Source organism: Artibeus jamaicensis, unplaced genomic scaffold, assembly GCF_021234435.1.
Source record: "Artibeus jamaicensis isolate MK-2021 breed Jamaican fruit bat unplaced genomic scaffold, CSHL_Jam_final scaffold_614, whole genome shotgun sequence".
Taxonomy (NCBI): Eukaryota; Metazoa; Chordata; class Mammalia; order Chiroptera; family Phyllostomidae; genus Artibeus; species Artibeus jamaicensis.
In genome coordinates this window covers 665,901-691,541 of record NW_026522050.1, presented here as the reverse complement: position 1 = coordinate 691,541, position 25,641 = coordinate 665,901, and the positions used below count along the sequence as shown (strand labels likewise).

Here is a 25,641-nt window from a genome sequence, read left to right as displayed (position 1 = left end):
CAGATGCTGCAGCTCAGACAGACCAGGGGCATGTGGCAGGGCCGCTGATGGGAGGGCTCCCACGTGTCACCAAGCAGGAGCTTCCGGCATGCGGCCAGCACAGGGAGGTGGCAGGAAATGCTTATTGAATGAATGTGTGAGGTGGTGGAGTGAGGTGAGGCCTGGAGACATCTGCCAGATGGCCTCTCCACCAGGTGGCCCAAACCCCAGATGGCATGTCCTCTGCATGGCCATCCCCGGGTCCTGGGCCCTAGGCCAGCCAGTGCCCACACCAGGCCGGAGGGAGGGGGAGGTGCTGCGCCTGTTCTGGGGCCTGGGGCCTTCGCCGCTATCCTGTCCAGCTTAGAGGTACAGGGGCGGTTGGCAAAACTGTTTGCCCCACTCTGGAGTCCCGCTCCTGACGCCCTCCAGCCTGTGCTGCATGATGGCTTCACGCTACCAGAGGTGAGGTGGGTGCTGTAGGTAGTGGGAGACCCCCTCTGGATGGAGCCCCCCAGAGCCAGGGCTGGGTGTGCGCTTGACTTGGTGCTAGGTCTCCGGCCCCCAGCACAGGCCCAGGCACCTGGGACTTCTGGGCTCATGACATCCCTCTGGTGTGTACTGAAGGTGCTGCTAGGCCTGAATTCCTGAGCTCTAAGTCCCCGTTTCTGGATTCTATGGGTCTCCTACATCCTGAAATAGGGGGCCTATTTCAGCTGGTTCTTTCTCTCCTGACTCCTGGGCCAGAGACGGCTTCCTCCCCGAAGCAGGATGACTGCCCACTCTGCCTCTGGCGCTGAGCCGACCTGCCTTCCAGCTCACCCCTGTGGGCCAGGCTGGGGCGTGGGCCCTGGCGGGGCCGGGGTGGGGGGCATGGACAGCGCCCGTCCCTCACAACACTCGCATGCGCACACGTGCACGCACACAGGTCCTCCTGCCCACGCCCGGCCCAGCCAGTGAAGACGCGGGGCCAGCTGGGCTTTCAACACTCTGTTGGGGCCCAGCCCCGCAGCCTTGACAACCATTCCAGCATGTCTGGGGACTTGCCCCACCCGCCCCAGGGGGCAGCATGCCAGGGGCCGAAGTCTGTACCCTCCGTCACCATCCAGGGGTCACTTTCTGAAGTCTTCTTCTCCAGCCTGCAGGGCGGGATGGGAGGGGGTCTGAGCCGCCGGCCTCTGCCTTCTCAAATGTCCATGGGACTGTGACTCAGGGCCGCTGTGGGCATGCCCCCCCCCCCCCCCCCCGCCTGGCCTCTCAGGGCCTCCCCTACCCCAGCCCTCCCTTCCGGTCCTGCCTGGGTCACCTCAAACGCGGTGTCCACGATCTCATCAATGACTGATGCCTGGGAGCGGAACTTCTGTTGGTAATGCTCCACCCCCGCAGCCAGCTGCAGGAAGTGGAACAGGAGCTCCCGCTGCCTGTGGGGAGGGGGCAGAGGCGAGCCCTGGCCTACCTGCCCGGCTGGGCCTGCGAGGCCCCAGAGCCCCCAGATGGTTCTCCTTGCCTGCCTCCCCCGCCCCCACCCAGACACTCACATCACCCTTGACCTCCATTCCCAGGCGTGACCACACTTTTCTGAGTGTGGCCTTGCCTCTCCTCGCCCCCCCCCATCTGCCTGTACCACAGAGAGTGTTAATTGTGCGTCCTCCCAATCCTTCATCCCTCCACCCTTCTGCCATCTGCCTGCCCTTCCCACTACCCCATCCCTCCCCGTGCACCCATTCACCCCCAATTCATTCACTCGCCCATCTGATCACCCCACCTTTTCACTCACTCACCTATCCCTCCATCCACCCTGCTCTTCCCTGGACCCCCACCCCACCCCTTCACCATGCTGTACAGTCGGTCATCCACCTAACCCTCCCCCCACTCACCCACCCTGCTGCCCATTCATTAATGCCTTCGCCACCTGCCTGTCCTACCGACCCATCCAGCAGATAACACTGAAACCGACCTAGGCTGCAAGGCGCTTGGAGAACATGGGCATAAACAAGAAATAGCCCCTGCCCTCAAGAAGTGCAGTCTGCGCAGAGCCAGAAAAGCAAACTAAGTGTGTTTATGCTGTGATAAGTGCAAACACAGGATCAGGAAGGGCTCCCGGAGAGAGCTGCTTGGCTGAACTGGAAAGACGTGAGCGTTTGCTAGGCTCAGGCAGGGCCCCCGGTTCCCTATTCCAGAACCACGGGGCACGTCCTGGGGGGCCGGGGCAGGCCTTGGGGTCTGGGGGGAGGTTTCCAGGAAGGGCTGGATGGAGGTGGAGGCACCCAGGCAGGGTCAGAGCAAGATGCCTGGACCGTATCCTCGGGGAGGCAGGGGTACTTGTAGGGTTTCAAATTCAGGAGGAGGGAAAAGTAAAAAATGCTCTTTAACAAGGAGCACTCTCTAAATAAATAAAAGGGGGAAAAATGATTTAAACAAACAAACACAACACAACAGAGTGCTCTTGGTGGAGGTGGACTAGTGGGGAAGGATTTGAGGCCCCCAAGGGAAGGGTGGCGGAGGCACCAAGGGCCCAGGTGAGGCTGGTGGCCGGGAAGCTGTAGTGTGGAGGGTGGACAGTGGGGCCGGGAGGTGGAATGAGCAGGATCGGAACTCGGCTCTCCCAGCTCCTGGTCCCTGGAGCCTGGCATCAGCAAGCCGAGACCATTCCAGGGAGAGAGGACAGTGGGCAAAGGCCCAGAGACGGAGAACTATGTGCTCCGCTTGGGAAACGCTGGGCGCAGCGAGGGTGTGAGGGGCGGTGGTGGCTGCAGTCACATGAGCAAGGTTGGCAAAGGCTTGATCACAGGGGCCCCTTGGGGCTTGGGCTCTGTTGGCGGGGGACGAGCGCCGGGTGGGTGCAGGAGTCAGGTGGCCTTGTCCACTGCTTTGGAGCCAGTCTGGATGAGGTGGGGGGAGGCCCACTGTCCAGAGACAGGGCTCTCTGGGAGCCAGGCAGCAGGAGCCTGCACCAAGGTGCCCCCAACCCCGAGCACAACCCTGAGCCCCTAGCTGTCCTGGCCCAGCTGACCACTCACGTCTGTGGAAATGGGCTATGGCCCACCCGCCTTGACCCAGGCTGTTCCCTAACCCACCCGCCTCATCCCTGCACTTTGCCAAAGGCCAACACAACCGTGAGGCGGGGCCGCATGGGCAGGTGCTCACTCATCTGCCTCCTCTTTGTGCTCCTGGAATCCTGGCAGGGCCCGGCCCAGAACAGGGCCTGGGTGCTCCTCGCGTAAGAAGATGAGCAGAATCACTGCTCCCAGGGCCTCTCTGTGGCCTCTGCCCGTGGGCCCTGGGCTCAGCGGGGCTCTCACGGCCCTTTCAGGGCTGCTGGGGGACACAGTGGCATAGGACAACTCCTGGTGGTGGAAGCCACTCATGTTCTACACATCTGACCCGCAGGCTTTGCATAAACCTCAGTGCTCCACCCCCTGCCAGACCAGCTGCCAGGGCCCCAGAACTCTCCCCTCACACCCAAGGCTCCCCCTGCCCTGCAGGTCCCATTACTTCTCAGTCATGGTCCCAAATTTCTTCTCAAGGAAGTGCTTCTGTTTGGCGTGTTCACTCATCACCTCTTCAGCCTCTGGGTGCGGAGAAAGAGCAGGGAGGTCAAGGAGGGGTCTGAATTGGAATCCTGTGCCCAAGTGCGGAAGGCGGGGAGGGCCGATACCTGCGCTGCTGAACTCTGCCAGCGATTCATACAGCAGCGGCTCCTGGATCTTGGCGGCCCTCTGGGAAGAAGAGCCCTCAGTCCTGTCAGTCCCACCCCTGCCCCGCCCCTGCCCCCAGCAGCAGCCTGCCCGCCCTCCAGCCTCTGCACACCTCCCTCCTGCTTCCCTGATTGGTCACCCAGCCCCACCCGCTCGGCACCTCCTGCTTCACTTTCTCCAGGCCCCTGAGCAGTGCCATCTGGAAGTTGTCCACCAGGACGGCGATCACGAGGCTGGAGGTGGGGGGAACAGTGGGGTGCTCTCAAAGGCGAGGCTGGAGGAGAGGCCAGCAACCTTCTCTCGGTTCATCCTGGCCTGACCAGGGTGAGAGGGCTGGGAGGGACTGCTCCCCCGGGTCGGGTGGGGGAGGGGATCGGAGCTGAGAGTGGAGCAGGGCAGGGTCCTTACTTGAGGAAGATGAAGTACTGGATGATGATGTAAACCATGAGGATGGGGATGATGTGCCAGGCCCCTGGGAGTGGGGGAGAGGGTTGGAGCTGTGAGTTCCCCGCCGGCCCTCACCGAGACGCTGCCAGCAAGCATCAGAAGCCCCACTTTGGAGATGGGGAAACCAGCCCTCAGGGTCTGCCCACCGGGCCAGCCTCCTTCCCTGCACCCAGCCCGGGGCCTGCCCCACCCTGGGCCTGGCTGTCCAGGTAGATTTGGGACCAGTCGTCCAGAGTGAGCAAGGTGAAGAGGGTGAAGATGGTGGTGAGGATGTTCTGGAAACGCTTGGGGTCAGACTGGCGGAACATCGCCCGGAGCACCACAGAGAAGAGGACTGGCTGTCAGGGCCAAACCAGGCTCGCAGGGCCTATTTCGCCCTGTTCTCCTGCCCCAGGTCCCTGCCCCACCCCACATCCCACCACAGCCTGGCAGGCTCTCGCCCCAGCCTGCACAGCACAGGATACAGAGGCAGGTAAACATGAGGACGAGGATGGCAGCAATGGATGGCAAAGACCGCGCCAGGGTCCCAGTTACTTCCTGGAGGCTGGTCAGGAAGCTGTGGGCAGAGGTTGACAGGGAGGCAGTCAGTAGCAGTCGGGATCTGTGCCCAGAAGCCAGAGCTGGTGCTGAACCCAAGGGGTCCCTGATGTGCTAATGACTTGGAAGAGTCCGGGCCCCTCTCTGGAAGACAGAGAGGATGATCCAACAGGAGGCCTGTCAGAGACGGGCTGGAGTCTGCGGCCTTCCCTCCCCCATTCCTGCAACAAGTCCAGGACCTGGTGCCTTTTCCTTCAGAATCCCCATGCCAGGGCAGGCAGCTGTGGCCCAGCTGACCTGAGCCTCCGCAGGACCCGAACGGCCCTCAGGGCCCGCAGGCTCTTGAAGACCTTGAAGATCCGGAAGACGCTTTGGTTGTAGATGGTGCGCTTGAAGGAGCGGGAGTTGAACTGCATGAGTGAGAAGTCCAGCACGGCCATGACCATGATGACGAAGTCTGAGGGCACAGGGCGCCTGAGTGCCACCCACAGCGCCCCCAACACCCGCACCCTGCTCCCATCCCCTTTCGTAGTCCTTAGTCTCCCTCAGGCAGCTCAGTGGCACACACACACACACACACACACACACACACACACACACACAGACGACCCCATCCCCACACACCTAGGTTGTTCCAGACGTCATAAAAATAGTCGCGGCCCATAGCAATGATCTTGAGCACAGCTTCCACCACGTAGATGGAGAGGAAAATGGAGTCAAAGGCCATAAAGTACCACTCTGCAGGGACACCAGGGGCTTACTCAGGTCATCCCCTGGCAGCCCTGGCCCCTCTCCCTTCCTTCCCACGGGAACCACACACACAGCCATTTGGGGAGAGCCTCACTCTGCTCAGATAGTTGTGTGTCTAACTGCTCTGTGCCTTAGTTTTCTCGCCTGTACACGGTGAAAGTAACAGCCAGATTGATAAGAGTTTTCACGAGCGCGAAAGGCATTTAACACAGTAAAATGCTTATAATGGAGGCTGCACCAGGGAGCATGCAAGAAATATCAGCCATTCGTCCTCTTCTCCTTCTCTCCTTAGCGTATGTCCTGTGCTTCAACCTGCGACACGGGTTTGAGGGGCCGCCTTTTCCGGTTTTCCGCTCTCACGGCTCCAGGGTCTACTCAGAATCTCCTGCCCCTGGAGCCCTCCCGGGTTCCCGGCACCATTCCGGGCACAGCAGCATCCTGAGAGCGGGCGCGCCACCTCGTGGCTGAGGCCGCAAACAGCACACCCTGCACCTCCGCGGGCCTTTCTGACTCTAGCTGGCGGGCGGACCTCAGCTATCTCTCTGCGCCTGCCTCATCTCTAACAATGTCGTCCCCTCCCAGGGGTGAGATTCAGTTAAGGTCAGTGATCCGAATCACTCGGCACTGAGGCTCCGGGAAGCCTGAGTCGACATCAATAGCCTCCTCCTCCATGTGAATGGATCCTGGCTCTTACCGCCCCGGATCTCGACTTCAGCGAAGGTCTGGGCCACCAGCATGATGGTGTTGAGGCAGACGACAAGAAAGATGAAGGCGTCGAAGACCAGGGAGTCAGTCATGCTCCTGAGCATTTTCCGCAGGCCGTTAAAGAGGTTGCTGAATGTTTCCCATAACCAACTGTGCAGCTTCTTGTGAGCCCGCTGGACCCTGCCGGCTGTAAGGGAGCCAGAAGGTCAAGTGCGTAGGGGACCAGGCCCTGGGGCCCCCTAGCCTCCTCTCAGGCTGGGCTGCTTTTCATCTTCACGCCTGCCTGCTCGTTTGCCACTCCCTCACTGAGGGGCCTCTGTGTTGGCCCTGTACTGGTACCGGGGCCACAGGCCCGACTCCTTCCCCAGTAGATGCCAGCCCATTTGGGGTCCGGGGTCTGCTTGAGCACCTCTTGAGGGTGCATGCTCCTATACCTCCACACTTTTCTTTACTCACATGGCAACTTCTGTGTGGAAAACCCAGTCCTCCACACCACCCCATCCTCTGGGTAAACTCTCCCTTTCCCTTTAAGATTCTGCTGAAATATCTTCCTTTGGCTGCTTTCCCTACACCCCCCCCCCTCCGGTCTGTTAGACATTCACCCACCTCTGCTTGTCTGTGTGGCTGTTGCCATGTTTATTGAACTACTAGAGGCCAAGCGTTAACAGTCAAGGTCCCTCCCTGCCCTCAAACAAGGCCCTCATTCAGGTATTGCTCCCTGGTGTCTGTCCTTAAGAAGCTCCCAGTTTAGGGTGGGAAAGACAGAAAAATAGAATCCACAGATGTCTGACATGGAGGGTAGGTCTCCATCCCAGGGTAGTCTGGGATTAGTTGGTTAAGCGACCACCTCTGGCCTTGAAGCCCCTTGGGGGGCTGGTCTTCCCTGTGCTGCCAAGGTCCAGGCAGGCCAGGTACTCATATTAGATGAGATGGAATGTTCAAGAAGTAAACATGTGAATGAATAAAGCAGTGACTGAATGAACAAACAGTTGATGTCTGGAAGAGGTGCCTACTCCTAGGAATGAACGACTGGACCACGAGGTCAGGTGAGTGGACAGCCAATCAGACACACCTGCAGGGAGTCAAGCCTCAGTCCCTGCAAGGTCAGTGCAGGGCCTGAGCGACGTCTGGAGTCTGGGTCGGGCGGTGGGAGTTGGAGGGGAGGGTGAAGACTCACTTTTGCGCTTCTGAAATTGCTCATCTTCAGCCCAGCTTCCTGAGGTTTTAGAGACAGAATCCTGAGGATGAACTTTGCCGGAGTCCTTGGCAGCACGTGGGTGCACTGCAGGGTGGGGTCGAGTCAAGCTCTGTGTGCGCACCTGGCCAGGTGGGAGGGCTGCCGAGGGAGAGCGGGCCGGGCTGACCCTGATCGAGCTGCGGGACCTGAACAGGCCAAAGCCCCAGGCGCCGGCGTGGTGGTACTCCTTGTAGTGCCCACTGTGGGCACCGTTGTGGCCCTGGGCGCCATGCTGGTGCTCTCTGTGGCGGTGCTCGCCGTGGTGGCCACGGTGGCCGCGGCGGTGCTCGCTGGAGTAGTGAGGTATGGCCTGGTGGGAGGACCCCCCATAGGCGGGGTGGGGATGGGTCTCTCCATGGAGAATAGACCTTCTGTGGTGGGGGGCTTGATGATTTCGGCGTCTGCCCTGGTCGTAAGCATCATGGTGCTGGGGCCCCCCTTGGTCAGAGGCCTCACTGTCACGGTAGGACTCTCTGTGGGAGTAAGGCTGACCTTCCGGGGGGAGCCCACTGTGGTGGGAAATGTCACTGAGGCGGTGAAGCCTGCTGTGGCGGCTGGGCCCCCCGGGGGGGCGGGACTCACTGCGGTGGAAGGGTCTACTGTTGGGCCTCCTGCTACTCTGCTGGCGCTCGTCATCAGAGAGGTCCTCAGCATAGGAGTGCCGGGAGGGGACAGTGTCACGGGAAGCAGACGGGGCAGGGGACGCGGAGCGGTGGGCTCCGCCATGCCGCGGGGAGTGGTGGTGGTGGTGGAGGTGCGAATGGCCGGAGGAGGTACGGTTAGGGGAGTCTTGGAGTTCACTGTGGTGGTGAGACCCACCACGGTGCTGGGGCACATCGGTGTGATAGGACACACGGTGGTGACGGGACTTGCGATGGCCGAGGGCTCCGCTGTGATCAGACCTGTGGTGCGGGGGCGGTGCGCCGGCGTCAGAGGACACATCCAGGTCACTGGCATCTGCCTCGTTTGGAGCCCTTTCAGCCGCCGAAGGTTGATCCATGATGACAGCGGGAACCCTGAACGAGAAGAGCTCAAGACGGAAGCCCAGCAGGCCCCTGGCCGGACGGCCCGTCTCACCGAAGCCGTGGCAGCGGGGCTTCTAGGAAGGCCCGGCTCTTCTCCAGGAACTCTCCCCTCTGTGATGTCACCGGCAGACCCCCTCCAAGGCCTCACTCACAAATGCCACCCACTGGGCTGCTGCTCGGAATCAAAGATCATCGAGACTAACTCCTTCACTGTAAACTTGGGAAACTGAGGTCAAGGAAAGGGAAGGGCCCGGCCCAAAGCGACCCATGAGGTCAATGGCAAAGCTTGACAAAGAGCACAGAAATCTACTGTCACACACAGAGAGCCAGTGGCTTCGCCCTTCCCATGGGTCCGTTGAGAAACACCAACTGCCTGGGGAAAGAGGCAGGCCGAGTCCACAGCACAGGTCATCTTACACGGTGAGGACGCTGCCACCGCTGCCGATCGCCTCCCCGTGGGACATGAATATGCTCCACTCTGCGCGCATTTTCAGGAGCCTTCCGCAGACCTCTGTCTTGAGCCAACAAACACATCATTGAGTTCCCAGTTGTGTTCTTTCCAAGTCTCTACCAGTGGCCAGCCCCTCAGACATTGCTCATGAGCTCATGTCAGTCTGCACCACAGGTCTTTCCTTCCGCACCAAGAGGATAACCCGAGTACTGCCCCGCGCTCCTCCCACTGGGGTTGGTGTTCGTTCCTTTCACCACCAACTTCCAGGGCACCCTCCGAACGGGGCTGGCCCCGGCTTGCGGTGCAGAGCCTCCCATACATCATGTTCCCTCTTCCCCTTGTAGCTGTTGAGTGTAAACTAAGGGAGAGGAGGGGCGGCTGTGGACAAGCACCACGGACTCGGCAGCAGGTACCTGCTTGGCTGGTTCGTTGTGCGTTCTGGATCTGCTTAGCCGCGGTATCGTACAACCCGCTCCAGTTCCCAGTGGGATGCAACTGTGCGAGTCCAATTTCACGATTCTGGGGCTCAGAGAACACCCGGTTTATCAAGAAGGTTTGATTCCCATAATCACTTGGTATTCCATAAACCAGGCAGTCAGGCCAGTTCCATAAACCAAGGTCCAGTGACTGGCCAGAAACTGCTTTTCAGAATGTAGAGCTGTTGGCAGAGGCCAACGTGGCTGAAACTCCAAGAGGCGTAACTCTGATACTCCTATAGGGACTTGCCAGAGGTTCCGCATGGCATCTCTGGCTGACACCTAAGTCAGGCACGTGGACATACCAGGCACGATGCCCAAGTTGTAGGGTAGCTTGTATTAGAGCCTTTTGAAGAGCCTATTTTAGATCCAGACCTAACACTGTCATATTTATAGTTTACCCCGTACATGAGTCAAAACACCTTGTCCGCCAGTGATATGTGTTGGCTCCAAAATCCAAAAGACATTCCGTGTATCCCTCCTCTCTTTCTGGTGTATGGTGTAGGGAACAGGGACAGGACTCTCACATTGAAAGATAGCTGACATTCCCCAGACCTCTGCTGCCCTAGAAACTTTCCCGCTATGGCAGGCCCTTGAACTTCCAGAGGGTTCGACTCCAGCTCCCTGGCACACCCATGTCTACAGCACCAGAGGTGCTTGATGTTTCCTCTCAGAGTCCAGTTGGCATAATGGCATCAATTGAATGTATCGGCATAGTGTTCTCTGTGTTGTCAAAACTCCTGTGGTCCCTCTGGACCTCGCAGTTTGCAGGAGAATGGAAAAACCTGTTCTCGGTAAATGCAGACTGAGTGCAATGCACCCTACTCAGGGGACTGGAAGAGAAAGCACTTGCTAGTTCAACAGCCACACACCGGCTGCGGGGTTGGTGTTGACTTTCTCCAGGGAAGATATCGCATCTAGACCTGTAGCTGTGATTGGCATCGCCACGTCACTGAGTTTCCTTTTTCGTCTGTAAAAAAAGGTGAGTTATAAGGAGATGTATTTAGAATCACTACCATTGCGTCTCTCACATCCTCGGTGGTGGCACTAATCTCTGATATTCTCCCAGCGCTGTGCTCTCACTTTGGGTTTATAACTTGGCAGGGCCAGAAAGAACATTCCAGGGGTTTCCACTTGGCCCCCTTTTTTGCAGGGTCAGGGAACTGGCGGGGGATTCTGCCAGCTGCTGAGGACTAATCTCGCAGTACATTCTGGGATGGGGGAATAACCACAGCCCACACCCAAGGGCCTCAGGTTTGTGGCCTTGGGTCTCTTAAGGCCTCCGGTACTAACTGGTCTCCACAGGTATTATATTCAAATTAACATCTGTGGCAGCAGTGAATTTGTGGTTTTAGCAGTGCTGGAACTGTGCTTCCCAGAATTCTCTCCCCTGCAGTCCTGACTTAGCAGGGGCCAGGAGTGACATTTTGTGTGAGATTTGGAGAGTAGGAGTGAAAGAGAAGTTGTATCCTTTTCCCACTGGGAAGGTTGGCGCGGGGCCACCAGAAGCAGTCACAGCTCATTCGCAATGACCTTCCTTGACGGCTCACCTTGCTGGCAGCAGCTGGGTCTACAGCTCCTCCAGCTTTCGCCAGACCCTCCAACTTCTGTCACTCTCGTCCCCAGTGTACATTTAGCCCCCGGACAGTGGGCCAGCCTCTCCTGTAGGTCCCATGCATCATCAAAGTTGGAGGCTGAGATGCAGCAAAATGTGTTTGCTGCTTCTGGTCCGTGCCGTGGGTTCTGGCTCATCCTCGCAGATGCCGGTGTGTTCTTGCACCCCCCTCCCCCCCCGCACATTTGTCCCAGCTGCCTGCCAGCTGCTTCCGGCTCCAGCACCAGCTAAAGAGACAGTGGTCTTATATAACCAACCCTCACAATGACGTAGGGGCTTCTCCCTACAATACATCTTTACCATATATAATGGCTCCCCATATCTTTGTTTCTCTGATCAAACCCTGGCTGATATAGTAACTTTAAAAGACATACAAACTGCCAGTGTTCTTCCTTAGAAGAGCCTTAGAGCTCCATCCATGCCTCGTGGCTTCACACGCAAAGGCAAATGAACCGATGTCCCTGGAAGACTCCGTACATTAGCCAAGTGCTTATGTTAGTGCTTTTGTTTTGCCTCCGAGCGGTGCTGCAGGGACCCTGAGTCAGGAGCAGCACCAGGGAAAGAGGGGAAACAGAGTGAGTATATAAATAGCCCCAGTTCTGCCCCCACCTTCTATCCAGAATGCCCCTTGAAATGTGACCTCAGTATCTCTGTCCCTGCTCCTCGAATACGAACTGGCCTCGTGATTCGCTTTGGCCAATCAAATGTGGCGGAAGTGCTGAAGTGAGAACTTGCCATTTCCCCTACTCTCTTGGACCCACACTTGGCCAGTGAGAAAAAGCCCAAGCTCATCTGCTGAAGATCAGAGAGACCAGATTTTCCTGTGTTCCTTCTACCACATGAGGCTACAAAGAGAAGTTGACTCTCTGCACCCTGGAAGGGGACCCTCCCAGAGCCTGGCCATGCTGGTACCCTGGCCTCAAACTTCTAGCTCCAGAAACTGTGAGAAATAACTGTTATTTAAACAGATAGACAAACAGAAACCATAAGAGAGACCACATGGAGCACAGCTGAGTCACCGTGGCTGAAGCCATCTCAGACCAGCCAGCCCCCAGCCCCCAGCCCCCAGCCCCCCTGACGGCTGGTCCATGAGTGAGCTCAGCACAATGAGAGAAGTCCAGCTCAGCCCAGGTCAGTGGAGCCACAGAAATGAACCAGAATCTAGGGAGAAATCATTTTTTAAAGCCATTATATTTTGGGGTGGTTTGTCACACAGCACATAGCTAACTGATACAGACAGCATGGGAAAAGGGACACGCGAATTGGGTTTTGAAGAATGGGTTCGAGCACTCCAGGTGGAGAAGAAAAAAGCACTGTGGGCACAGAATGGAGGTTTGAATGGGCGCAGCACCTTCAGGCAGCGATATGCTGGTAAGTGTTTAATACCCATTTCTCCACATGTAGTTCTGATGTGAGTGTTGGCTGATGTTTTACTTTTTGTTAAGGGGTAGTAAACTTTTCTCATGAAGGGCTAAGTAGTAAACACTTTAGGCTTTGGGGGCCACACACTTTCCATTGCAACTACTCAACCCTGCTGTTTAGTGCAAAATGCCACAGGACAACAAGCAAAGGAATGGGTGTGGCTGTGTTTAGATAAATTTTATTTACAGAAAGAGGCTGTGGCCCTGGTTGGTGTGGCTCAGTGGATTGAGCGCTGGCCTGTGAACCAAAGGATCACTGGTTCGATTCCCAGTCAGGGCACATGCCTGGGTTGTAGGCCAGGTCCCCAGTAGTGGGCGCGTGAGAGGCAACCACATGTTGATGTTTCTGTTCCCCCACCCTTTCCCTCTCTAAAAATAAATTAAATCTTAAAAAAAAAAAAAAGGATCAAGGATCACTCTGCCTGCAGAGAGGAGGGCGCGTTTGCTGTGGGGAGCCCGAGGCAGGGAGGCGGGTGAGGAGGCTGTTGATGTAACCAGTAGAGAAACTCCGAAGGCTTGGACAAAGACAAAGGTGTGGTGGGGAAGGAGGGGGAGATGCCACTCAGGAGTCAGACGTACAGGACATGGTGACAGGCAGGTGGCGCTGTGGGAAGGGTGAGGGAGACGTTAAAGAGACCAAGGACTAGGGCCAGAGCGTCTGCTTGAGTGGAGTGCCTGAAACTTAGACCACTGGAGGGGGGCTGGTTTGGGCAGAAGCGGAGACATTTGGTTTTGAACATTGATGAGCCTGGGGACACCCAACCGGAAGACAAAGAGACAGAGACGAAGCCGGGACAGAGGGCCAGGGTCTTGCCTCCTGTGGCTCCAGCTTCTGGGAGTGTCCTCACTCCTGTCTCTGGCCTGGCTCTAGGTCCCCACCCCTGGAAGCCACATCCCCTCTCTGGGACTCAGTCTCCGCATTTGCACGGGGTATTAGGCTCTGAGTCCCCTGCCCTGCTGCAGGTTGTGAAAATCCCATGAGATTGGGGCGGGGGTGGAGGAGGCTGTTCCTGTCCTGTCCTTCGCCCACCGGAGCATGCCAGGGACTCTTGGGGAGGAGAGGCATGGCTGGTGGGGGTCCTCAGATTCCTGCAGTCATGCTCGTTCACAGGAGCTAATCTTGGGTTTATGAGGCTGAGGAGGGGGCTGCCACACTCACCTCCCCCCATCACATCCCCTCACCTCAGGTGCTCCTGCCCTCTAGGCCCCTTCGCACTCCACCAGCACCTCCTGGGAAGCTGCTCAATGGAGCTTCCTCCCTCTGTGCCCCTGCCTTCCTTACCTCTGCCCCTTCCTCCCACTCCAGCCCGCCCCCAGCGGTGGGGGGATGCTCATCTCAGAGGCCTCTTTGAGAATGAGCCTGTCGGGGTTGCTGGGTGTGTGTGAGGGGGGTGGGGGAGGGTGGGACGGACGACGACATTGTGTTCCCGTGCTGGAAGTGGGCTCGGGAGCTTGAGCACCATGCTTTCTGTCCCAAGATCAGCTTCTTCCAGCTGGTGAGCCTGGGCACTTCACCTTTTTTGTCTTAGTTTCCCCTTCTGTGAAAGAGGTACAAGAATAATACCCATCTCGCCAGGGCATTGCAAGAATGCAGTAAGTTAAAATACATAAAGCACAGAGAAAAGCGCCGAGCACATAGCGAGTGCTCAGTAGACCTCAGCTAGCGCGCCTGTCTCCTGAGCGCGCCTGTCTCCTGAGCGCGCCTCCTCCCAGTGGTATTCCCACTTTATCGAAGGCCTTTCTCCTGCCACCTCAGTGACTTCCCCGCCTGTACAACAGAGGTTCTACCTCAGGTGCTGCTGTGTCAGGAGTGGGCTACAGATGGGCTGTGGTGGTGACGCCCTCCACTGTGGGGACAGCCTGGCTTCCCCTGCTGGTCACCTCCGGCCATTTCATTTACTGCAGTGTCCCGTGCGGAACAATCTGAACTTCGAAGCAGGACAATCAAGGCCTTTCATAACCTGGCATTGGTGCCTGTCTGGAGCACCCTGCCTCGTCCCTGTTCTCCACTGGGAACCCCCCTCCTGCAGGGAGCCTGTCCAGACGGCTCAGGCTGATGCTCCTGTCCTTCTCTTTGTTCCCACACTCTGCCTGTCCTTCCATAACCATCAACATCCACGCCCCGTTGCCCGTGCGGTGCCTTTGGGCAAACTGGGAACAGGTACCCTAACCTCAAAATGCCTTCTTTCAGCTGTTGGGAGACTCTTGGAATCAATGCACAGTTCATCTACCACTGTGAAGGGCGTTTGGGCCTGGGGGAGCCCTGACAACATCGGTGCCTTAGGGACATTTCCTCGCACTGTGCTAGGTGCCTTGTGTCAAATACTGTTCATTCCCCAGGGGGAAATAATCACTTCCAAGGCGAGCAAAGTGAGGCTCGAAGGCTGAGACCAAGGCCATGTGAGCAGTAGGCGGCAGAGCCAGGGTCCGAACCCCAAAGCCGCTGAGGTAATCACCTCCATCAAAGTTGTCATCTTGGTTGGTACTTACACGACTGCCCGAGACATCAGTGGGAGCTCCTTCAGGAGGGGACCACGTCTCACCCACTGCCAAAGCCCTGGAAACGTGTAGAGCCGGCAGAGAGTGAGCGGCGTCACGTGCTGTGGATGGAAGGAGCCTCTTTGCGGGGCATCGGGACACCAGGGGCTGTTCCCTGGGTGGTGGCTGAAGCAGGAGATGTTTGGACCAAGGGGTCCCAGAGACCCCTGCTCAGCCACTGAAGGCTAACGTTGAACACAGTGCCTACTTGGGGGTCTGTCCTTGCTACCACGTCAGAGGAATCATCTCCCAGGGACTCTTGGTTCCAGTGAGTCCCGAATCCAGATTTTTCTGAGTCCCGAGGTGGGCTCTCTGCTGAAGTGGCGCAGGTTTGTGAAGCGGAACCCACCTGCCTGAGGGTTAGAGAGGCGGGAGAGGCCTAGCAGGGCAAATCTGGAAGCTGAGTTTCCCAGGAGGATCCAGAGCAAGTGAAGGATGTTGCTGGCAAACCCATGACCAGAGGCTAGGGCTGGAGACAGAGAGACGGGGTGGGGGGTGGGGGTGGGGTAGGAGTGGCAGGCAGGCACCTTCTTGGCCTGGGGCCCCAGCACGCTTGTCTTTGGGTAGATGACTTGGAGTTGAGTACGGTATTTTACTGTTGTTTAATGCTGGAAGCCCGACTGTACGTGTGCCTGTCTGTAGTTACTGCCTTACTTGCCTTTCCAGAGCTCCACTGCTAAAAAGTGGGGCGCTGTCAAAACAGCCTCCTTTCAAGCCCAGGGTGTGTCATACGACCTGGCAACCAACCGCTGCAATCTCCGTGGCCGGAGCAGGTCCACAGCCGTCTCCACGGGAAGCGAAGAGGAGCTGCTCCAACCGCCTCGGTGTCTCCATTCGCTGTCCTTTTAGGGGAGGGCCTGGGGTCTGCCTAGCCTGGGACATGTGAACTTCGTTATTCAAATGGCCCTGTGACAGCTCCCAGGAGCGCAGAGTCCAAAGCTATACTTTCTGGGATCAGATCCTAGCGGCCACTTTCCGGCCCTGTGACCTCTCCAAGTTTCAGTTCCCTCACCCATAAAAGGGTGCCTATCTCCTAGGGTAAGGTATATACGCCCCTAACACAAGCGGCTGGCACATAGCAGGCCACGCCAGCTGTGCGCACGTGTCGATACGTCAGTGTAGCTGTACATTGTGAAGAAGAGACAGAAAAAGTCCTGATTCTCTGCTGGTCTTGAGAGAGAGCTCTGCTCTGCCAGAGGGCATTAGAGGCAGGGCATGGCCCTGCTTGGGGTCAGGATGTCTTCTCCACGCAGGAAAGGCCAGGGGTGAGGCTGGTGATGCAAAAAGGGGAGGTACAATTCGGAGTCCCGCACCTCCTTACCGGGACTGAGCCTCCCCACCTGAGCCCTGCCCAACCAGCTGCCCTTCTGCTCTAACCTCCCGCAGTCCTTCCTCTGTTCCCTTCCACCCCATGCCTGCCACCCCCCACGTGGGAGCTCCATGAGGAGAAAGGCTCCAGCTGCCCTGTTTGCCCGTGTCCCGGGTCACAGAGATGGTGCTCGAAAAACGTAGCTGAGTGGAATGAAAATAATGTAGATTCTCTCAAAAGAAATGAGTAGGGCTGAGGTGGCTCAGTCGATTAAGGGTGAGCTGCTGCGAAGAGCAGTGGAGGGTCCCCCCTTTACCGCACCATTCTTGGGCACATGGCTCATCCTCAAATGTGGGGCATCTGGCTTCTAATGAATGACACATAACCTGCACATTTTAAGGATATTTTATTTTTAAAAAACCCAAACAAAAAGCCCAACCCAAGAACTCTTGGTTCTGGGAGTCTGGGAGCAGCTTAGGTCTGTGGTGAGGGTGGAACCTGGAAGACAGATGGTGTAGGGACCTCTGACCCCTGTGAAGAAGAGCAAGAGCCCCAGGAGACTGGCGGGCATAGCCCCTCTCTGCGGCCTGCGCTCATTCGCTGGGGAAAGATCCAGAAAAAGGCAGAATGGGCAGTTCTGGACAGGCCCGAGACTGCCTGTAAAAGTTACCAGCCAGTCAGGAAGCAGGACAGGATGGCCTGGGCCTCCATCAGGCCTCTCAGCATCCTTCCGGATGGCGGGGTTCAGCCCATCCCAGGGAGGTGGGCTCAGATAGGGAGATGCATCCCCAAGTACAGCGTGAGGCTTAAGCCTTTTGGAAACTGGGGCCTAAATGAGGCAGAACCTGGAGGCAGCCCCAGGCCAGACTCCGGGAGTTCAGTGGCCTTGGGGGATGCGGGGCAGTGCCCGGATGGGCCGAGGCGGTGGGGGATTGTCCAGGACTGGTTCGGGCCGGGCTCGCATACCAACCCGGCGCTTCTGCTTGCGCAGCAGGTAGTTGGAGTACTGTACCTCAGGCATGGCCAGCTTGAGGCAGGCCTCAGTGGCCGGGCCAGCAACACCGCTGGGCAGGTCATAGCCCATGATGTCCACCTTGCGGCTGGGCTGCCAGGGCTGCAGCTGCTTGGTGCGGATCTGTGCGGCGGGCCGCAGCACGGGCTCCTCACCGAAGCAGCGCCGCAGCAGGCGCTCCCGGGCCTCACGCAGCTCTCGCGCCTCGCGCTCCACGCAGGCACGACCAGCATGCGCCACGCGGCGCCAGAACGTGGCGTTGAAGTGGTCGTACAGGCCGGCGTCGAGCCCGTTCCAGGCGCGCACGGCCTGCGCCAGAGAAGCGGGGATGCTGGCCAGGCGCGAGCTGGCCGCACGCGCGTTGAGCTTGGCATAGAGCACGTCTTCCAGGTCCCACGCCAGGAGACGTCGCAGCAGCACCAACGACTCATCGAAGTACTCAGCGATCATGACCAGCGAGAAGACCTCCTCCACCTGGCGGATGAGGCCGGCCAAGTAGGCGGCGTCCTCACGCGGGCTGCGCTCATTGTCACCGCCCAGATCGTAGGCCAGCGTGTTGTGCGCGAACATGGCAAAGTGCTCGCCGGCGCGGTAGTAGGTCTCGGGCGCGCGCAAGAAGGCCTCGAGCGACGCGTTGGGCACGCGCCGGAAGGCAGGGCAGTACTGGTTGTAGTAACTGAAGAGCGACTCGAACATGGCAGCCGGCTCGCGCAGGATGGTGACGTAGACAGTGCCTGGTGGCATGAGGCGCTCGAGCTCTGCCCGGTCGAAGCGCAGGTGGCTGGCCAGTACGTGCGGCGGGCGCGTGGCCGGGTGCACGAAGTGCGCGGAGAAGTTTCGCGGATAGCAGAACTGGTGCTCGCAGGTCGGGTGGGGCAGGGCCACCGTCAGGTTATGGCGCTCCGCGAAGCGAAAGAGGATGTTCTGCACTGTAGTTCCCGCAGTCTTATGTGTCTTCAGGAAGGCCACGGTCATGTGCTTGGGGCGTGGTGGCGATTCCCGCAGAGGTGGGCAACTCAGAGGGAACAGCTTGGGGTACCTGCAGGATCCAGGGAAGGGTGCGGGGAGGAGGGTGTGAGAGGTGTGTGTCTTGACTTCTGCCCCTCCCCACGGACTGTGGGGTGGGCCTCAGAGCAGCTTATTTGGGCTTTACCCACAGAGCAGTAGAGGGGTATGGAAGGCGGCCTCTAAGATGACCCACGTGATCCCTGCTGGCCTCCTGGTATTCATGCTGTTGTGTATTTCCTTCCCCTTGAGTATGGGCAGGACTTACTGATGCCTCTAAGGAATAGAATAGGGCAGAAATGATGGATGTCACTTGTGAGATTACATTACGAAAAGACTACGGCTCTTATCTTGGTGTCTTTCTGTAAGAAAACTCATGCAGAAGGGGCAGCAAGCCGCCATCCTGGGAGCAGTCTTGTGGGGAGGTACCACGTGGCAACAGTTCCCCAGGAACTGGGCCTTCAGTCCATCACCCTACTTGAAGAACTCAAGCCTCCGAACAACCACATGGGTGAGCTTGGAAGGGGGGCGCTTCCAGTCAGACCTTCACATGACACTGCAGCCTCATAAAAGACCTTGAGCCTGAGGCACCCGGCTAAGCCCCACCCGGATTCCTGATCCACAGAAGGGGGTAATAAATGTTTGATATGCACAGCTGCTAAGTTTTGAGGCCGTTCAGTTACACAGAAATAGGTAATTAATACAGGGCCAGTGGCTCTTGGAGACCCTTGAGGAATTTCGCTCTGTGGATAAAGAGTGAAGACCAGAAGGATGAAACTCATTTACAGAAGTCTAGTAACACAGATAAAATCACCAAATGCTCTTGCTCTCTGTTTTCTTTTTCTTTTAAAGATTTTATTTATTTTTAGAGAGGGAGGGAGAAAGGGAGAGAACAACATGAATGTGTGGTTGCCTCTTGAGCGCCACCCACTGGGGACCCGGCCACAACCAAGGCATGTGCCCTGACTGGGAATCCAACCTGCAACCTTTTGGTTTGCAGGCGGGGAGCCCAGTCCACTAAGCCACACCAGCCAGGGCTCTGTTTTCTTTTTCATGTTTACTTTGTCCCCAGTTCCTCACCTTGTGGAGGTGTGGCTTGGGCTTTGAGACAACCCATTTATCACATGATTCAGTTAAGACCTCTGGATCTTGATTCATTCAGCCAATGTATTTTTTTTACATCTCCTATGTGCCAGGCACTGTTCCAGAAATATGATAGTATAAAAAACAGATAACAATGCTAGTCTTCAGGAAGGTTTCATTTCTGTGTCCTTGACCCCGAAACAGGGTGTTTGGGATTACAGGTGAGCTGTGAGCTCTCTTCAGACTTGGAGTCGCTCTCCAGTTTCTTTCCTACCACCCTAAGCATAATGTCAGGAAGACAACTCTAAGCAGCTTGCGAACACCATGGAGATGTCCTGTCCGTGGCTGATTCGGGCTCGTGATCAAGTCTACACAGACGTTAAAGACCAGCCGATCCTCTGGCAAGGGGGATAGGCCCGCTGACACCACCGTCCTGGGCAGACCACGTAGGAGATGGGGAAGTGGCGGCCCTGGGGGGTGCAGGGATTTGTTGGGTTCACATGTGAGCCAGGAGTAGGATTGGGACTCCTGTTAGTCGTCACATGTTATCCTGTGTCAGGGTGACAACCTGGGTCACACATACCATCATTTCTATTTCACAGATGAGGAAACTGGGGCTCCGAGAAGTGAGGGGACTTGCCCGGCACAACAGAAGTAGTGAGGAATCTGTGGTCCTTTGTGGAGGCACCCCGTGATGGGTGCGGAGTCCCAGCGTAGTCACTGACTAACTCTGTGACTTTGAGCAAGTCGCTCAGCCCTTTGCGTGAAGATTACTCCCTGACCTGGGAGGCTGTGTGGATATAAAGATGGACGGAAAACCCTTTCGGGAGAGAGGGGAGGAACAAAGCCCCGGAGAAGACAGACTCTTCCGGCAGGTGCACGGAATGGGAAGGAGTGCTCTCAGCTCTGGTGCTAACGAGGCAGCTGGCCACAGGAGAACCGTGTCTTCCCTGGGCCCCACCCCTCCCAAGGCCCAGACCCCCTTACCAGCTGAGTTGTGTCCCCTGGTGGATGAGGAGGCTCAAGGTGCTGCACCCCAGCACCAGCAGCAGGATTTTCCTGCGGCTCATCATCTTCGTGGCCTGCTGCAGGCGCTGGAGGATGGTAGGCATGATGGGTACCCACCCTGGGCTGGCCAGGGTCTCGCCGCTATCCGGGATACCCTTCGCAGGCACTCATGGGGGCTCCTGAGGCTCTGGTAGCAGGGCCAGTGTTCCTGAGAGGCCTGGCAGGAGAAGGAGGCAAACAGGTTTGTAGTGGGCAGAGGAGATGGGCTCCGAGCCCCAGTGGACTGCTGCAAAGGAGAGCTCCCAAGAGTGGGGTGAGCAGAGAGGCCAGGGAAGATCAGATTCCTACCTCCCTCCACCAAGACCCTATCTCCACATTGCTCCAGATAACTGAGTCTTGGGTGGAATTACAGACTCTGGGGTGTGGCCAGCCCTGCAGGCTACAGCCACTGCCTCCCTTGGGCCCCGTCTCCGCTTCTCTGCCTGCCCCTAGTCAGTCTCTATCTCGTTGCCGTTTGTATCTGTCTCCCCAGTAGACTCAGCACCAAGGCTTGGCTCAGAGCACGGAAGCCTCGCCTCAAGGCCTCCCCTGCTCTAGGGCTCCTTACCTGATGGCCACAGCCAAGGTTGGTCTTGACGCCCCAGAAACTGAGCTCCTCAGAAACTGACCGAGCCTTCACCTTCTCAAGTCTCTGACAGAAGGAAGGGTCAATACCACCGGCCACTAGGTGGACTGTACTATTATCCACTTAACCCTGCTCAGTCACCTAACCCCTAACAGGTATTCCACTTTACGGAGACTGAGGCTCTGACATGACACCCCCCTGTGTGGGCCACACAGCTGGTATCAGCAGAACCTGGAGTCAGACCCGCACTCTCCGGCTGCAGAGACCAGGCCCTTAGGGTGCTGTTCCCACGGAGAACTGGTTTCCGCAGCCCGCCCGGACTCCGGCACTCCCGCACGCCTCTGAGCCCTCCCAGCTGGGCTCCTGCTCTGAGGGCCCAGGACCAATAAATCCATGAGGGAAAGGAAGGAAGGACTTGAAATCCTGGAACCCTGTCTGGATTCCACCCGACACCTGAAACCCTGGCCACCCCGTCGGCTCTCTCTGCGGTGAGGCGGGCCGGCCGAGGCAGTGGGGTGGCAGCCTGGGAGGGGCGGGGCGGTGCGGGGAATGCAGAGGGGCTCCTGCTGGTTGTCCTGCTGAGAATCTCTTGGGGAAGGTGGGCCTACATCCCTGGTGAGTGACGGTATGAGAGGCCGAAGAACCTGCTTCCCGGCCACTCACCTGTCCCCACACACCAACGCCTTGGCTCAAGGGCAGCGCAGCCCTTGGCAGCTCCAGTGGAAAGTCAGCTTCAGCAGCAGTGCCTGTCCCCGGCTATAGGTGGGGTCTCTGCCCCAGGGGCCTCAGCCTCCAGGCTCTGGTTCGGCTTCTGCCCCACATACACTTCTCTCCAAGGAGAGGGAGGCTGGAACCCTAGGGGCGTGTGCAGGGGAGGAACCAGGGCACTCGGGCCCCGGGACGGGTGAGGCAGTGTGAAAGCTCTCTGACCGTCACCTCCCCTGGCCCTGGCCTTGGCTTCCAGTCCTGCTCCTCCCCCCCACCCCAATTAATCCTGGATTTAAACCTGTTTGGTGGAAAGATGTCCTGGTCAGGCCTCTCCCCTTTCTCTCAGCCCCGTCGCCTTGTTTCCGCCACCAGCCAGCAGACAGACTTAATCCATCTGGAGCCAAGGAGGGTGAAGAGTCCAACCACAGGGGACAACCAAGGGCACAGCAGAGAGAGTCCAAGCCCCCCTCACCCCGGGGTCTTTTCCGGGATGGTGGGGGCAGGGGAAGGCCAGCTCCACCCGGGTGGGCAGCCTGCAGGAGGAAGGCAGACCTTCTTCCCTTTGTCACTGAGCCTGCCTAGAGGACTTGGTGACCACACACAGTTTCCCAAAGGGGCACAGTGGGGAGCCAGTCCCTTCCCATCTTTACTGAACTCACTGAAACCACCCTGTTTTGCAGAGGCCTCTGGGTCAGCTGAAGACATCGAGCCTCGAGGAGACCACGGTGGAATCTTCCTCGGGGGAGATGCTCTGTCGGGGACAGCGGCCTGCCCGGTGGCCCTCTCCATCCCATTCCCCTTTGCCCCAGGGAGCCAGCCAGCCAGAGCCCAGTGTGAGGGTCACTTGGAACAGGGCATCATCACAAGAGTTCTCCAGGCACTAGTCTCTGCTTGGCCACCTTCAATGACGGGATGCTCATCACCGTCAGATACAGCCTGGTCCATTTCTCAGTAGCCCTGGCTGTTCACGAGTTCTTTCTGGGACAGCTGGGATCTTCAGCTTGTCCCCTTCCACCTTCCACTCTGCATGGTGGCTCATGCTGCCCTCCCGGACCTCACGGACCCTCTTTCTCCACAACAGACCTTCAGGTGTTTGAAAGCAGTAACCCTGTCTCCTCTGGGTGGGCACTGGGCCAGGGTAAACATTCCAGGTCCCGCAGAGGGTGCTGCTCGGACATCGGAGGCAGCCTCCCTTCCCTTGGCAAGTTCACTGCCTGGTGTGCCTGTTCTGGACATGGAGTCAGGGCTCTGGCGCCCAGGAGGGGCTGAGTTTCCCTCTCTAGTCTCTAGGCTGGGGTCGGGTGGCTTTGCTGGGGCCAGGCCCTGCTGGCTCCTGCCCCTCATATACTTCAAACTATTTCCCGGCTCCCCCCATGCCTTCTCCACGGGGCCATGTCCCTCAGCCATCCCAGACAGGTCAGTGTGCCCAGCCTCATCAGAGTATCAGTGCTAATTTTAGTCAGAACACTCCACCTCAGGCTGCTGCCCGCTTTTTGCAAATTGCTTTTCTTTCTCCGGGGAACCGAAGAAGAAAGGGAATAGCTAACCAGAGCGCTGCAGACTGGCCTGGGTGCCCACCCACCCTCCAGTGAGCCCTTCTCTCTCTCTGCTCCAAGCTCTAGGGCTGGTATTGGTGCATTTAGAGGAGGAGGGCGCCCTGGCCTGGACCACCCAGCCCTGACGACCTGACCGACCCTTGGCTGACCTGGAGACTCCATCCTCAGTTGAGGATGGTACAGCCCAGTGAATGGGGACACTGCCCCTGGCGCTAGAAAGGAAGGGGCCAGAGGCTGAGAAGGCTGCAAATTAGTGTCCCAGGAGATCAAGTATCTTTGCACCTCCCTCCTTTCTTCCCCCATCCCAGCCTGCACCGGGTCCCTCTAGCCCCCTTTCCCTGTCATTCATCCCCACGTCATCCCTACCTGCAAATTCCCTTCCTCTCTCTCCCCATCACTACCTACCTCCCCTCACCCCAGTTCCATCACATCCTCCCCCAGGGATCTGTCACTGTGATCTGCTGACCATAGGGGATAGGCCAGATTCGCTCCCTCGCCCAGTCCTCTGTCACTCCCCAGGGGTCCGTGAGACCCCCTCCTCAAGCTCTCCCAGGCACTGGGTCCCCCGGACACTGTCTCGCCCACCCATCGTTCTCATCCCGGTCCAGTCCACCCTGCCCCCCCCCAACCCCAGGTTTACTACCGCAGTACTCACGCGTGAAGGCTCTGCCTCCAACCTGGGTGGCGGGTGGTCGCTGCTACCTCCCAGCCCTTCTCCTGAAATCCGCGGCGGGTCCGAGGGTGCTGGGGCCCTGCGCACCGAGTACCCGTTGCTCGCCTCTCGGAGCCTGGATGGGATCAGGTGGCAGCGTCTGCTGGGCTTCGCTGCTCTCGACTCTGCCCGCTGCCCGCCCCCCATCGCACGCTGGAGGCGGGGCGGGGGCGGGGGCCAGCAGCAGCGCAGGGGAGAGGGAGGGGAAGGGGAGGGGGCAGCCCTAGCTCCCGGGCTGCTGAACAGTCTCTGGGCGGCATCTTTGGATGCGGGCATCTTCCCCTGGCGATCTTGCTGAGTCCAGACACCAGTGTGGCCAGCTCCTTGTCCTCACTGTACAGAAGGGGAGACTGAGCCCCAGAAGGTATCTGGGTATGACAGCATTGCTGGACATCCCTGGATCCCAGTGGTCATCTTTGGACTGGTGGGTCCTGGGGGAGTTAGAGAGACACAAGTACATTTATTTATAAGCATGCAATGCTCCCCGTCTCCTCTCCTCTTCCACTGCCAGCCCGGGGTCTGGTCTGGTTTGCCCTCACACCCATGGGTACCCGTTCCCCTCCAGCCCGAGGGAGCCCCTTGCTGCTGACCCACTCCCTCACGAGGACCCCAGACCCACTTGCTCCTGACCAGAGCATTTTTGTGGGCCCGGGACTCCTTGCCTGGCACTTAGTGATGATGGATGTAAAGGTTGGATGTGAAGGTTCCGTGTGAGCTCCTGTGTGTGTGTGGGGGGGATGGTCTTGAGTTTTCTACTGCCTCTTAGTTCTTAGCTCCCACCTCCTGGGTAGAGCAAGGATCCTGGAGCCACAGCAGACACCCCAAAGCTGGCTCTGGAAGGGACTGGATTCCATTCTAGACCTGCACAGACAGGTATTGTGTGAGGACCCTAACTAAGGAGGAGAAGGGAAAGGAAATTCTCAGCATCAGGTTAACTGCTGTGGTCCCAGTTTGGCTTCTCAGTCTTCCCCTCTGAATAATGGGGGTCCTTACCCTGCTTGGGTCCCAGGATAAAATGGGGCCCCACTTGGGCTGTCACTTTCTGGCTTAAGCTATGCTACCTCCTCACCCATTAGTCCTTAGTTCTCCCGCATACACAGGCCTCAGGGCCTCCAGCCTCGGATGACCTGCCATTGGCTCTCCAGTTTCAGGGAGCAGAAAGACACTTCCTTTGTATCATCAGGACTGGTTCTGCTCGAGTGGGCCGACAAGCTGCAGGGAGGGGAGGGCAGCACTGGTTTTCCTTCTGTCCTTTCCAGGTTTGGCTTCTCCTCCGGGAGTGTCAGGAGATGGGATGGTGGTAGTGATAGAAGTGGGAAGGGTCAAGATTTGGGCAGGATCGAAGAGGATTTCCTAGCCAGTCCTTTCTTCCCTCTCTCACAAACCTCAGCTGTGCTGGGCCTGGCAGCCCATTCTTTTCTTTCACTGCTGCCAGCTCTTTCTCTGTTGGAGGCAGTGGGTGAAATGGAGCATGCTAGAGATCTGGAGGGTGTGGGTGTTTGCGGGGAAATGAGACCATTTCATCCAAGTTTCCTGGTTCTCTCCCCTGATGCACACATACACACACGAGTAGTGAGCCTGCCAGTCAGAGACAGAGCGGGACTGGCAGAGGAACCTTGGAGCTCCTGGCAGACTTGGGGAGAGAAACTGAACTGACTGGTAAGGTCAGGGAGAGGTGAAGCTGGGCAGGCAAAGGGGTACCTGCCCATTTCTCTCTCAGGGGCACAGGCCACTGCTGCGGGTG

The 25,641-nt window shown here is 58.0% G+C and overlaps 2 protein-coding genes across 2 annotated transcripts; both read right to left on the bottom strand.

Moving 5' to 3' along the window:
- Positions 1-916: 916 nt before the first annotated feature.
- CATSPER1 (cation channel sperm associated 1) lies at positions 917-8,407 on the bottom strand. Its single transcript, XM_037135212.2, has 12 exons — positions 7,294-8,407; positions 6,106-6,303; positions 5,286-5,399; positions 4,959-5,118; positions 4,589-4,680; positions 4,315-4,458; positions 4,086-4,149; positions 3,838-3,910; positions 3,638-3,698; positions 3,475-3,550; positions 1,286-1,400; positions 917-1,118 (listed from the first exon to the last, which is right to left on the bottom strand). Exons 1-12 carry the CDS (start codon positions 8,351-8,353, stop codon positions 1,092-1,094), a joined length of 2,184 nt encoding a protein of 727 aa, XP_036991107.2. The 5' UTR covers positions 8,354-8,407; the 3' UTR covers positions 917-1,091.
- An 8,170-nt stretch (positions 8,408-16,577) lies between these two features.
- Positions 16,578-24,043, bottom strand: GAL3ST3 (galactose-3-O-sulfotransferase 3). Its single transcript, XM_037135357.2, has 3 exons — positions 23,841-24,043; positions 20,276-20,513; positions 16,578-18,239 (listed from the first exon to the last, which is right to left on the bottom strand). The coding sequence occupies exons 2-3, from the start codon at positions 20,398-20,400 to the stop codon at positions 17,066-17,068; spliced, it is 1,299 nt and encodes a 432-aa protein (XP_036991252.2). The 5' UTR covers positions 20,401-20,513; positions 23,841-24,043; the 3' UTR covers positions 16,578-17,065.
- Positions 24,044-25,641: the final 1,598 nt, after the last annotated feature.